This window comes from Labeo rohita, chromosome 18 (genome assembly GCF_022985175.1).
Source record: "Labeo rohita strain BAU-BD-2019 chromosome 18, IGBB_LRoh.1.0, whole genome shotgun sequence".
NCBI lineage: Eukaryota > Metazoa > Chordata > Actinopteri > Cypriniformes > Cyprinidae > Labeo > Labeo rohita.
Genome location: NC_066886.1, coordinates 26,195,440 through 26,208,943, shown reverse-complemented (window position 1 = coordinate 26,208,943; position 13,504 = coordinate 26,195,440). Strand labels below are relative to the sequence as shown.

Genomic DNA, 13,504 nt, shown 5'->3' with positions numbered 1-13,504 from the left:
ATTTTATTAGCTAACCAAACGCAAAGCTTCCAGCAAAAAAATTATCAAGCATATAGCACTGACTTAAGTTGCCCTGAAATAGTCTGAGCTGTGAAATAATTTAATTTAAAGCACACCGCAAATTCTGATTTTTTTTTAGTTATATTTTTGGGCTTTTTATGCCTTTTATTGTGATAGGACAGTAGAGAGACGACAGGAAAGAACTTGGAGGAGAGAGGGGAGCGGGATCAGCAAAGGACCTCAAGATGGGAATCGAACTTGGGTCACCGTGAGCGCAGTTGAGCTATATGTCATAACAAGATCATAACATAAGTAACATCATAACAAGAAATAGTTTAATAGCTATGATACTGGATTTGAAATTAAATGTTTGCATAGTTATGATAGAAAACACTAGCATCTAACAATAATGCCTGGGAAAAACAATCTTAAAAAATAAAGTTTATGCATGAACCGAAATAGGAAATAAAACAGTTATCGAGTAAGCATGTGTCCGATTCTGTGTCCTAAACTTCTGAAACATTGGTGTCTCATTTTAGAGCAGTCAATGCAGTTTCTGAAAGAAGTCAATTAAATCTGTAAGTGGGGGTGGGTGTGTGAAAAAATTCAGATGTGATCCCCTTTGTAATCACTGGCATTTTTCAAAAGTAACTGTAATTTAATTACATTTTTTTTTCTCAGTTTTTCAACTGTAACTAATTACAATTACATTTATTTTGTAATTAAATTACGTAATTCCATTACATGTAACTAGTTACTCCCCAACACTGCCAAAGCAATATCAAAGATGGCGCCACAAGCCTCAAATTCATCCATCAAATCATCATTAATTTACAGCAGCTTTTAAATTTGAGTGGAGCATTTGACCTGCGCACAGAACACAAAACTGACAGAATTGGCTCTGGTGGGGACTGGATATAAAACTTTCAGATGACACACAGCTCATTTCTCCGTCACTGTAAGTTACCGAAACCATAAATTAAAGCACGCAGCACACGGTAGACACGCGGCAAAGCGGCTCTCTCGCACTGTATGATGACAGACAACTAGTTGTCCAGTCCTGTTCCATTCACACAGTGTGAGTGTTTCAAGAATGTGGTTGTGAGTCCTAAAATTTTGCAGGTGTGAGCAGGGCAGCGTTAAAACCTCACTGTGCCCGGGGCTATGATGTACTGCAGGCTCCGTGGGCCCGGTCCACTGTGTTTCCACAACTTCCATTCCATCATCAGCTTTACTAAATAACCTAGCTGGGGATATGACTAACTCAGCCAAGTTAAAAAAAAATCATATTTTTACTCATCGAAGATTATTCTACTGCATTTCCAGATTATGCCAGAATGAAGTGAAGAGAGGTAAATGTGGACAATAGATTTGTGCATGGTCCTTCAAAAGTAAAAAAATAGAATAAATGCATTTGATTGGTAAACCAAATTCAAACATGACGTTTTAATCTCTAATGGTAATATGGAATTTACAGAAAAGCTCCTAATAGCGCTAATATGTGGGGTCGTGGTGAGGTTTTTCCCATGGCCTGTCAATCTACTCCACAGCCAATCACGGGCCCCCTATTTGGGCTTCAACCCCACATGCCCAATTGATCTTACTTATTCAGATTTATTTCATTTCATTTTTAAATACCCAGTCATACAAGTAATATGAAAAATACAAATTATTTGAAGAAAATTAAATATTTGCCATATGCAATTCATATTTGGGTACATTATTCTTAATGTTAAAGCCTTTCCATGAGTGTGATGCGCACTGAGAAATAAGGTGGATAGAGTTGATCGAGCGGAAAGCTGGTCTGTCACAAATGATGAAGTAATCGTTCCGTCTACAGTTTGCTTAATCACTCAACTGTCAGTTTGCTCACATTTATTTGTTACTTATGCCATGTGAAAAATAACTGATAGAACTGAATTATTTTGAATTCAGATGTGGTTAACCTTTCACATTATAGGCTACTTCTTTTACTTAGGCGTAATGCTACTTCTGCGGCATGTTTTCGACTTATAATAACGTGACGTGTCATAATAAATACCTGACTGAGAGACATCAGCCCAGATCATAACCAGTAAACCACTCAAGAAACTACATTCCAGCTATAAAAGCCAACATCACAACCAAATCAAAATCTGTAATACATAAGCTGTGTTACAATTCAGTCATTTTAACATAAAAAATACTTTTTTCCCCTAATAATTTATATAAAATAAAATCTTTGCTTTGGAAATATTTATATAATATAAACTGTTGCTATCTGTTGTATGTTAATACAGAGTGAAGTTTGAGGTGCGTTTTATAATTTGCACACTAAATTGTACTGTTTTAGGGACTGGAGTTTAAAATAAGAAAAATAACATAAAACATACAGGGTGATGAAAAGCACCCAAACTAAATACAGGGAGTGCAGAATTATTAGGGAAGTTGTATTTTTGAGGATTAATTTTATTATTGAACAACAACCATGTTCTCAATGAACCCAAAAAACTCATTAATATCAAAGCTGAATATTTTTGGAAGTAGTTTTTAGTTTGTTTTTAGTTTTAGCTATTTTAGGAGGATATCTGTGTGTGCAGGTGACTATTACTGTGCATAATTATTAGGCAACTTAACAAAAAACAAATATATACCCATTTCAATTATTTATTTTCACCAGTGAAACCAATATAACATCTCAACATTCACAAATATACATTTCTGACATTCAAAAACAAAACAAAAACAAATCAGTGACCAATATAGCCACCTTTCTTTGCAAGGACACTCAAAAGCCTGCCATCCATGGATTCTGTCAGTGTTTTGATCTGTTCACTGTCAACATTGCGTGCAGCAGCAACCACAGCCTCCCAGACACTGTTCAGAGAGGTGTACTGTTTTCCCTCCTTGTAAATCTCACATTTGATGATGGACCACAGGTTCTCTATAGGGTTCAGATCAGGTGAACAAGGAGGCCAAGTCATTAGTTTTTCTTCTTTTAGACCCTTTCTTGCCAGCCACGCTGTGGAGTACTTGGACGCGTGTGATGGAGCATTGTCCTGCATGAAAATCATGTTTTTCTTGAAGGATGCAGACTTCTTCCTGTACCACTGCTTGAAGAAGGTGTCTTCCAGAAACTGGCAGTAGGACTGGGAGTTGAGCTTGACCCCATCCTCAACCCGAAAAGGCCCCACAAGCTCATCTTTGATGATACCAGCCCAAACCAGTACTCCACCTCCACCTTGCTGGCGTCTCAGTCGGACTGGAGCTCTCTGCCCTTTACCGATCCAGCCACGAGCCCATCCATCTGGCCCATCAAGACTCACTCTCATTTCATCAGTCCATAAAACCTTAGAAAAATCAGTCTTCAGATATTTCTTGGCCCAGTCTTGACGTTTCAGCTTGTGTGTCTTGTTCAGTGGTGGTCGTTTTTCAGCCTTTCTTACCTTGGCCATGTCTCTGAGTATTGCACACCTTGTGCTTTTGGGCACTCCAGTGATGTTGCAGCTCTGAAATATGGCAAAACTGGTGGCAAGTGGCATCTTGGCAGCTGCACGCTTGACTTTTCTCAGTTCATGGGCAGTTATTTTGCGCCTTGGTTTTTCCACACGCTTCTTGCGACCCTGTTGACTATTTTGAATGAAACCCTTGATTGTTTGATGATCACGCTTCAGAAGCTTGGCAATTTTAAGAGTGCTGCATCCCTCTGCAAGATATCTCACTATTTTTGACTTTTCGGAGCCTGCCAAGTCCTTCTTTTGACCCATTTTGCCAAAGGAAAGGAAGTTGCCTAATAATTATGCACACCTGATATAGGGTGTAGATGTCATTAGACAACACCCCTTCTCATTACAGAGATGCACATCACCTAATATGCTTAATTGGTAGTAGGCTTTCGAGCCTATACAGCTTGGAGTAAGACAACATGCATAAAGAGGATGATGTGGTCAAAATACTCATTTGCCTAATAATTCTGCACTCCCTGTATGTGGGGAGTTTCTCTCTGATATGCTTTAGGAATTTAGCCATGAACATCTTTCTAATTATTTTGCCGTTCACCAAAATAACTCCTCGAAGTAGGTCAGATCCAAGGGTCCTTCACAATCCTGTTGTGTGGGACAAACGTCAGAAGAAACTGTCTTTTTAAGCAGGCGCTCATAATGTAAAATTTGCAAGGCTTTTAGACTCAATGTCATTGCCCTGATTTAGGAGTTTACAGCCTAAGATTACAACCCAACACCCCCCAACGGTCATAACCACATAACTACAACTTGGATAGTATTCACTTCCTGTCAGTCGTACAATGGCCATGACACAGCACTTAGTCATGACTTCTCTTATAAAAGCGATTTCCCAATATAGCTCACTTTTAAATATATTCAATATATGTTTATATCAAAATATCCAGAATATGTCATGTAAACACAAACAGGAGGCAGTTTAGAGCATAATAACGCATGTCCTTAGTTAACCGCCATTCAAACGAAACGTCCTCTGATCTTGCATGCTTGGGTACAACAAAAAAACTAAAAGAAACTCACCACACCCCTTCCTTCCTTTTTGGGAGGGGTGCTGTTTTCTAGCGACACATGGTTCTTTTTGCATTTTGTATGATGATATGAGTTTTCTGATCGAGGCATTCACCTGCTGTAGTATGTTTAATTAGTGATGACATTATTATAACTAGTCATTATTGGTGAAATGTTATCCCAAGTATCCACATCAGAAACAAATGCTTGATCATCCATTTTGTGTAATATCCAAAATCCATTAACAGCAAGTTCATCTGTTACCCAAAAACAGAAAGCTTTAGAGGGGTCATCAGATGAAAAATTCACTTTTACATGTTGTTTTACATGTTGTTTTTATTTAATCTGTAAAAATAATTTCCCCTTTTTCAATTAAAGCCATTGTCAGCATCTTGTCTGTGTGACGACACACTGGCAGAGGCCGCTCCCACGATAGTTGATTGACACGCCCGTCTTACCTTAGTCCTGCCTTAAATGAGCAGTACTGCTCACCATTGTTTCGATGCTGGAACAGGGACGTAGACAAGAATGGCTCCTAAGCGATTGAGGTGTTGTGTTTTTGGATGTAATAATGAACATAGTAGTCGTCATTTACTCCCGACATCTGGGCCGCTGAAGATGCAGTGGATTACGTTTGTTTGTGAATGCGCCTTCCGATCTACATATATCCGTCTAAGGTTGCGCTAATCATTCGTGATCCAGCTTCGCTTACAGCAGAAGTGAGTATAAGGTTTTTTTTATGAATCTTTGTGATCGCCTTTCCTAATACCGTGCTAATTAGCAAGCTAAATGCAGCTAAAGTAAACAAGCTGGTCACTCCACAGAGTTTTTTACACTACGATTGAGAAATTTTAACCGAAGCATGTTATAGACTTTTCATTAAGATGACCGCCCGATGACCCCTTTAACAGTCTTCTATCAGCATAGAAATTGCCTGAGAAAGCCAGAGAGGGAAGGGCAGATTCACAAAAGCAGGGATGATAAAAATGTAATTATTATTATATAGTAATTTATTATATATAGTTTATTGAATAATCCTTGAATCTTAGAATAATCTTATCACCCTTCATTATAGTTGACTCACATCTATGTAATTGCAATGCAACAGCTATAGCGAGAATGTGACTGCATTGTATTTTACTTCACAGAAATGTACATTGTACTAGAGCTTAAAAAAAAAAACACTGATAGACAAGAGACTTCAGACTTTCCTGAAGAAAGTACATGTGGCATGGCATATGATGGTCTATATTAATCACCCAACAACAGCTCACTTCATCAAATGGTGTGAGTGTACTTTCTCATGCCTGTGTTGTTTCTGTAATTAATATTTTCATCTCTGCTTCATATGATGTTTGCAAAGAAATTATGTTTATAATGTCTAGTTCTACTCTATGTGCAGTTTATAATGCAGCTTAATGACCGAAACAAGCTCACGTGAGGGACATTATGAGAACTCTGCATTCTGACAGAAAGTAAGATGAGTAAGAATGTCTTATTGTAAAGCAGTTGCTTAACACTATTGGTTAACACTCAAAGGAGTTTCGAAAGATTTATCAGTCCCAGTATCTGTTGTAATGTTTGTGTTTCAGCAGACAGATGATGTTGTCTCTATTTCTGCAACATTTGAAGCATTTTTTGTGAAGTTAGTTATATAAAACTGCTTTTTGACCCACTTAACCAGGATTTCAATACATCTTTGTATGTAATTTTAGAATTACTTCTTTTGTCTTTGAAATATGGTTAAAGTTACTGATAAATGTACTGACGAGCATTCATGATAAACTAAAATATAATGTCTTTTCTATTGAAACTTGTGTCATGTATTTAAACATATCTGTAACTATAGTTACAAAGTTGCGATATTGTAGGCCTATATTAAGTTTAAAGGTAATATTGAATAGTAGCTGAAATTATATCACGCTTTAGTATATTAATCAAGTGTGCTTTAAAGTGCAGCAAAAGATTAAAATATTGTAATTTGAGGTTTAAAGTGCACTTTTTAAAAGTGTATTTAAGTGTGTTTAGAAACAGTCATGAAAGTCTCCCTTAAAGTGCACTTAAATGTATTATTGTGTTTCAATAATAATATATTATCTGCAAGTACAGTTTTGTTTACTGTAAAGTGCTTTAAAGATGTGAAATGTGCTACAAATACACATTCAACAGTGCACTTCTTTTTCACAAGGATTTTTAGTTTAAAAACTGTTGAGGTTTCCCTTTTTAAATCATGACTCTCACAGTTGTGTACATATTCCAATGAAACTGTGATGGAATACTTAAAGGGATAGTTCAATCTAAAATAAAATTAGTTAATGATAGAAAAAAAAGCCTGGCAGGTTTGGATTAAATAGATGAAAGAAAATCTTCTGGCTAACATACTTTTTTGTAAAAAACTAAGGGTGACAAAGCTGCTCGCCAAAAAAAAAAAAAAAAAAAAAAAAAAAAAGCTTTAAATGTCTTATACTCCTTAGTATTTTTCTGACCACAGTTCGCATCTCCATTCATTTAGAATAGACCTTAAAGACTATGTACATCATTCTCCATGCAATCTAATGTTTATCTTTACATATTGTCTTACTATATCAAATAATTGAAGGCTTGTTCAATCTTGTTTTCCGTGCCAGAGCCGGAAATCCTCCCCCACTGTCAGCGTTTTTCCTGTCACAGTTGATTTTGGCAGGACAACTCAAGACATTAGGGCTCATTTTGTGTAAAGCTGCTTTGAAAACGTGTTTTGCAGAAAAGCACTATACGAATAAAATACACAATATCCACATAATATGCATATTTTACATAATACATGTAAAATGTGCATAATGAAAGAGTCCTTTAACCACTCCGAGTGGAGTATCAAGTGAAATGAACCAAGAACATCTCATAATTAAATAGATATATTTGTTTTAAACTTTTAGAGAAAGCACTGAGAGTGTCTTAATGTGCGATGGAGCCTCCACAGGAAGACCGATTTAATCTTGAAACTGTTATTAACCAGCAGCTTGTTACCCTGTGGAGAAATGTGGGGTGTTTGTCTCTGATTTAAATTCTGCTGACCTCGTGTGTTCGTAAAGTAGAACTACATAATTTTCAACGTAGATGTAAGACGTCCAAAGTACTGTGGAAACTATACTGTTTTTTTGGGGGGGATCATTTATGAGTCTGTCTTTATACAAAGATAGACATTAATCAATTCCACCTATTTATTTATTTATGTATTTATTTATTTATATACATCTTTTACACACACACACATATACACACACAACAAAATTGTTTTTGTGAATTGTGGGGAATTTCTATAGACTTCTATAGATTTTATACTCACCAAACAATATTGTTTGTCCCCTCACCCAACCCTAACCCTAAACCTAGCCCTTACAGAAAACCTGTTTGCGTTGTTACATTTTCAGATAAACATCATTTACTATTTTTACTATTTTTATTACATTGTGGGGACTGTAGGCTGGTCCATACAATGTCAAAAATTTCAGGTTTTACTTCAGGTTTACATTTGGTCCCCACAATGTTGCAAAAACAAGTACACACACACACGTTTAAATATGCAAATAAAGTATTATCTAGTTAAATTTGCTCTAATTTGCAAACAGAAGTCTGAGCATTGGATAAATTCAGGTTAAAATTTCTTGTTTCATTTTGGTGACATTAATATCAAGTTTTAAAGGTTTTTACATTAAAGGAATTTGGAAATTTGGATCTCTACTTTTGTCATTAATCAGACAATACTATATATATATATATATATATATATATATATATATATATATATATATATATATATATACAGTAGTCAACATTTGAAGTGGATCAAAACATTTCATAAAAGTTGTCCTAAAACCAAAACAATACCCATTCTTGTCTTAGGCCAACTTTGATTAACTTTTCTGATCCACTTCAAATGTTGACTACTGTATATATATATATATATATATATATATATATATATATATATATATATATATATATAGCTACAAAATGATATAATATATATATATATATATATATATATATATATATATATATATATATATATATATATATATATATATATATATATATATATATATATATTATATTATATCATTCATTATATTATTATTATTCAGTCAAGCTAGTGATATATGAAGAGACCCCTCTTTAAAACTCTTCATATTATAGATAAGAACTGATTTTGAGAAAGATATGTATTGTAATTGAAATCTACAGATAAATTGCAGTAAAATAAATGTGTATATAAACATGTGAATGCATATTTTATATATTTTATTTCCACTAGTCTGAAAGAAGACAAACTATGAATATAGAGCAAAATCTCAAAACTGCCCAGTGCATGAAAAAAAGCAATGTCTTTGTCTGTAGTATCTTGTTTTAGCTCAAATGGAATAAATTCCCAAACCATATGAATATTCCATGAAGGTTTTTTTCTTTTCTGCATATTGACCACAAGGTGGCAGTAGCTACAAATGAAGTTTGTAACATACGTTACCCTTGAAAGCCCTTTTTCAGAATTGGAGAAAATATACAGAGTGGATATTGCATACAACAACTCAAAGCAAACACCAGAGCCTATTTGGATGTTAAAACAGAACAATTGTCTGGTTGTCAGTTGTAGTGGTTGTAGACTGTTGTGATCTGAACCAGGAACATGAACAGTGAAATCATGCCATGGTTTCTCAAGTTTAGGCTGCATTTTTACATAAGTGATTAGGGTGTCCAGATGAACACCCCCACCTTCCCAGCTTTCTCAGCTGCGTGTTTGGAGCCAGCAGTGTCTGGTAAGCTGTTCGGAAGACCTACCGCTCTGCAATAGACTTGCAAATCACTCCTCCCTTCTGCCACTCCATTAGCATACAGATGTTGTTAAGAAAAGGAGAGTGGCCTCACAAAGGAGCCCTGATGTGAGAAATGCCCCTGCATTTCATTTACTGCCCAGCCTTGTCTCAATAAAAGGCAGTGAGACCTTTGGCTATTGTCCATGACCGTGTGTGACAGTGGGATGTTTCTTAGCCTTCCATGCACAAATGCTGGAACAATGAGCGAAGCAACACACAAAAGCCTTCATCTGTTCGCTTGTCCTTTGTGTGTGTTTTCAGCTTGAATAATTAAAAGAGCTGTCAAGTATGCATTTTTCTTTCTTTCTAGAAGGCAGATGGAAGGAGTAGCATTCAGCCGTGTTTGTGTTGTGTTTAAAATTAAATGCGAGCAGAGGGCTTCACATGCAACTCCTTGTAGCAAGCCAAGCTTGAGAAGTTTCACCAGAAGTGAGTAAATAGCCACACATTGATACTGAGCAGTACTTCAGAAGAAAAGCAAAGGAATAAGGCAATATTTTTTGTTCCCTTGAAACTTTATTTTAAAACAATATATTATAATGAAAATGGGCATTGCCATCCCATGGAATGTAAACAGTTCATTTAAATTATATATAAACAAACATGAAACGAAAGCACAACACAATATACTGTTTTCCCATTTCGAAAAAACGAAATAAATAGGTTTTAAGTTAACAAAAGGCAAAGCGTGTCTTGTCACAAGGCAAAAGATGAGAAACAACAATAGAATACAACCTACGAACATCAGAACTCACAGTTCATGTTATTTGCAAATGACAACTTTCGCCTCTTAAATAGAACCAGAGTCCAAAAGTAGAAGGCTGTGTATAACTTGACTTCTTTCTGGTACATTGTCACTTTCACATTCACGTTGGCTTGCATATGAACATCTTTGACTCTTCCTTGTTGATATCTCTGACTCTTATTACTGAAAAAGGCTGATACAGGACAGTAGAGTGTATCAATAGCACTTTAAAAGGATCCTGAGATTCCAACATTGAGACTGTGCAGCTGGTCTTCATTAAAGCTAAGAGATATAGCTCGTGCAAAGCAGACAAACGGGTTCAAAGAAACAAACAAAAAGCCTTATCTACATTGTTCCTTCTTCGAAATGCATACAAAACAAAAACAACCATCGCAAATTACAAAAAAGCAATAAATAGGTTTTTAGAAAGGACTATGGTTAAAACTACTCAGTAATACTGTCCATTTAAAAATGCCTTAACTAAAGGCTACAGTATGTTCAGGGAGCGGGTTAGACGTTACACTAGATGTATATACTCTAAGTTGCTCGGCTTTGGTTAGACTACAGATGGGCGACTTGGGAAGGTTTGTCCTGCAGACAAAACACTGCAGAACAATTCCCAAAACATATAAGCCTAAAGTGAAGTTCCCACTGCAGCTTCGGTCTGGTATACAACAGTATACATTGCGTTCATCACATGACATGGAGCTTTACGAATCAAGCGCAGAGAAACATCTGCACGGACGAGCATGCAATATGCACAGGTAATGTTTTTCTAATCGTCTGAGACAGACAGGCGGCTGAAGATGGGCAGTCGCCTGCCCTCGATGCCAGGAGAGTCGCAGCCGCTCAGGCTGCTGGAGCTGGTGTAGCCGTCCTGGTCGGAAAGAGAGTCCGCCGACGCACTTCGCTGCAGAGCTGAAAGGCCTGTGAGTGCGTACGCCAAGTTCTGCACGCTCTCTGAGTCGCTGATGGCATAGAAGCTCCCGTTGGCACCCAAATCTGCAAAGGGGTGGCTGTGCTTTAGGGTCCCCGGCTCAGGGAACAGAGGAGACAGCAAGTCGGGACTCCCGGTAGATGGTGGTGGAGACACCGACGAAGATCTAGAGAAGGCCAATGCATCCGGTACGGCGTGGAAGCCGCTGAGGGTTTGAGGTTGCGAGGAGAAACCGCTGAAGCTGACACTCTGGCGGAGCTGAGGTCGCTCCCGGACGCTCTTTTGTACGTGAGTGTTCTCCGAAAGGCCGATCTGCTCGTCCGCGTTGTGGATGAAGTGACACCGAGCACCGTAGGGGCAGAAGCCGATGGTGTGGAATGTGCGACATGGCTCGGTCTTGTACTTCGGGTGCCGGTTGAGGCCTCTCAGCTCCTCCATCCCATGAGCGAACTGGCATTTGGCCCCGTACTTGCAGGTGCCGCTTTCCTCGTAGGTGCGGCAGAGCTCCGTCTTGTAGCGGGTGGACATCGGTGCCGTGGAGGTCGTTCCAAGTACCTTCGAGCAGGACAAGGAGCTGTTGCTGATGCTAAGGCCGGGCGGAGGCGGAAGAGGGCTGGCCGTCGGGCTCTCGCAGGCCACATGACCCTCAATCATGCTCACAGAGCGGTCTACTCTGAAGGGGATCTGATTCAAAGAGGAACGTGGCAGCTGCTGCTTCTTCTCATGGCTCCACTGCTGGTTGATGGCCGGTAGAGGCCACAGGCTGCTGTCGTTGCTGTTGAATTTAGAGTTGGGAAGAGTCACAGGGCACAGGGAATGTCTGCGTTGGAATCCCACCACACGCTGCTTTTGTGTGGCTTCTGTCAGATCAATACCACGGAAACTCTGGGAACAGAGAAAGAGAGACGCCTCAATATACTTTGTGGTGCACAGGTTTCATTGAAGCAAGAAAGCAATTATAGAATAAATGTAGAAACACAAACGCAAAAGCTGTTCACACAGTTATGTACAAAAAAGACATTCTTAAGAATATTTTCTGTGTTCCACAAAAGAAAGAAAGCCACAAAGGATTGGAACAATAGTGACAGAGTTTCCATTTTTTTAAATGAACTCTTTAAATCGTTTTTGACTCTTGTTTAAATACATGAGCAAGTTTCAGAGAGTTTCACAAATCAAAGTTCATATTCTTACCTTGCAGAATTCATCATCCAGCTCAAGGAAGGGTGTGAGGAAATTTGATGGCATTTTCAAGATGCCTAGCTGTGATTCTTTATGTGCAGTAAAGGATGTATTGAACTGCTCAACAACTGATGTCAAGCTCTGCTTCTGTTACAACCCCACTGTTGGAATCTCATTTTATAAGCAGAAACTTCTAGCCCCACCCACCCATCGAAGAGGCGTGTTTTAGTGCCAGGTTCACACCCCCTCAAGAGTGAGGGAAGTTTGCTGTGCCCTGTCTAGGATTTCATTAAGAGCAAGCAAACTTTAATACATCTTAGATCATCTCAAAAGAGGTGTAAATCACATTAAAATGGGTAAGATCTTCACGAAGAAAGTTTATTTTAGTTCTAAACTTTTTTTTTATTACTTTAAAGAAAATTAATGTTAACTTTTTAAGGTTTGAAGGTAAAACTTAAACTTGTTTTATTTCAGCTAATTGCCAAAACTTTCTCATTTGCATTTACTTAATGTACTAAATGAACTAAAGTTGAAAAAATAAAATAAAATAAAAATTAATTTAAAAATATACAAATAGCATCTGATACAATAACACAAAGCAAGTTCTTTTTTAACCTATACTTAAGTAACGTCTGTAACATAGCTGTAGTTTTAAGAAAAAAAAAAGATCTCAAACTGGCCTTTAATTTGAGTCTTTATTTTCGATTCCCAAAGCTAGAAGCTTCTTCACTATATTGCATTATATCACAACTTTTATGCAAGTAGCTTAACTCAACGAGTTGTAAATCTCTCCGAACAAGCTTTGCTTCTCAGGTTAATATAAGGTTCACACTAAAATGAATATTAGTAAACACAGTTATCTCTTCTCTATTTGCTGCATTCAGCTGTAAATGACTCCTAACCTGAGGCCATTTTCACTACCGTCATTATGTCATTGTGAGACAACTCATCATACTTGATGGGGCAAATCAAGTGGGCAATCGTGGCCTAAAATCACCCTCACAGGATCGAGAGTCTCTGGGAAACCCCTGAGAGGAATGGAAATGAGGCAGTGTCATAATTCATTACAGAGACCCTAGAGCATTCAGCTGCATTAAACTGATTAGTCATCTGTACATAATAGTCCATTATCACCAATTCTGAGTCAATGATTTCCAGTAGCAAGGTTTAGTTGTACTGTACACTTGAATCATTTGGGTTTCTTTGGTTTATTTTGAGTGGGCTGTTATTCTGATCCTGGCATCAGAAGGTCAAAGTAAATGATATACTCAAACCTGTATGGTTT

General features: G+C 37.5%; 1 protein-coding gene across 1 annotated transcript; it reads right to left on the bottom strand.

The window, feature by feature from the left end:
- Positions 1 to 9,866: 9,866 nt before the first annotated feature.
- Positions 9,867 to 12,357, bottom strand: LOC127180706 (mRNA decay activator protein ZFP36L1). Its single transcript, XM_051134923.1, has 2 exons — positions 12,232 to 12,357; positions 9,867 to 11,925 (listed from the first exon to the last, which is right to left on the bottom strand). Exons 1-2 carry the CDS (start codon positions 12,283 to 12,285, stop codon positions 10,879 to 10,881), a joined length of 1,101 nt encoding a protein of 366 aa, XP_050990880.1. The 5' UTR covers positions 12,286 to 12,357; the 3' UTR covers positions 9,867 to 10,878.
- Positions 12,358 to 13,504: the final 1,147 nt, after the last annotated feature.

Coding starts and splice junctions, on each gene's coding strand:
- LOC127180706 (XM_051134923.1), bottom strand. CDS start 12,285: ATGCCATCAAATTTCCTCACACCCTTCCTTGAGCTGGATGATGAATTC. Junction 11,926..12,231: donor TGGATGATGAATTCTGCAAG/GTAAGAATATGA, acceptor CTCTGTTCCCAG/AGTTTCCGTGGTATTGATCT.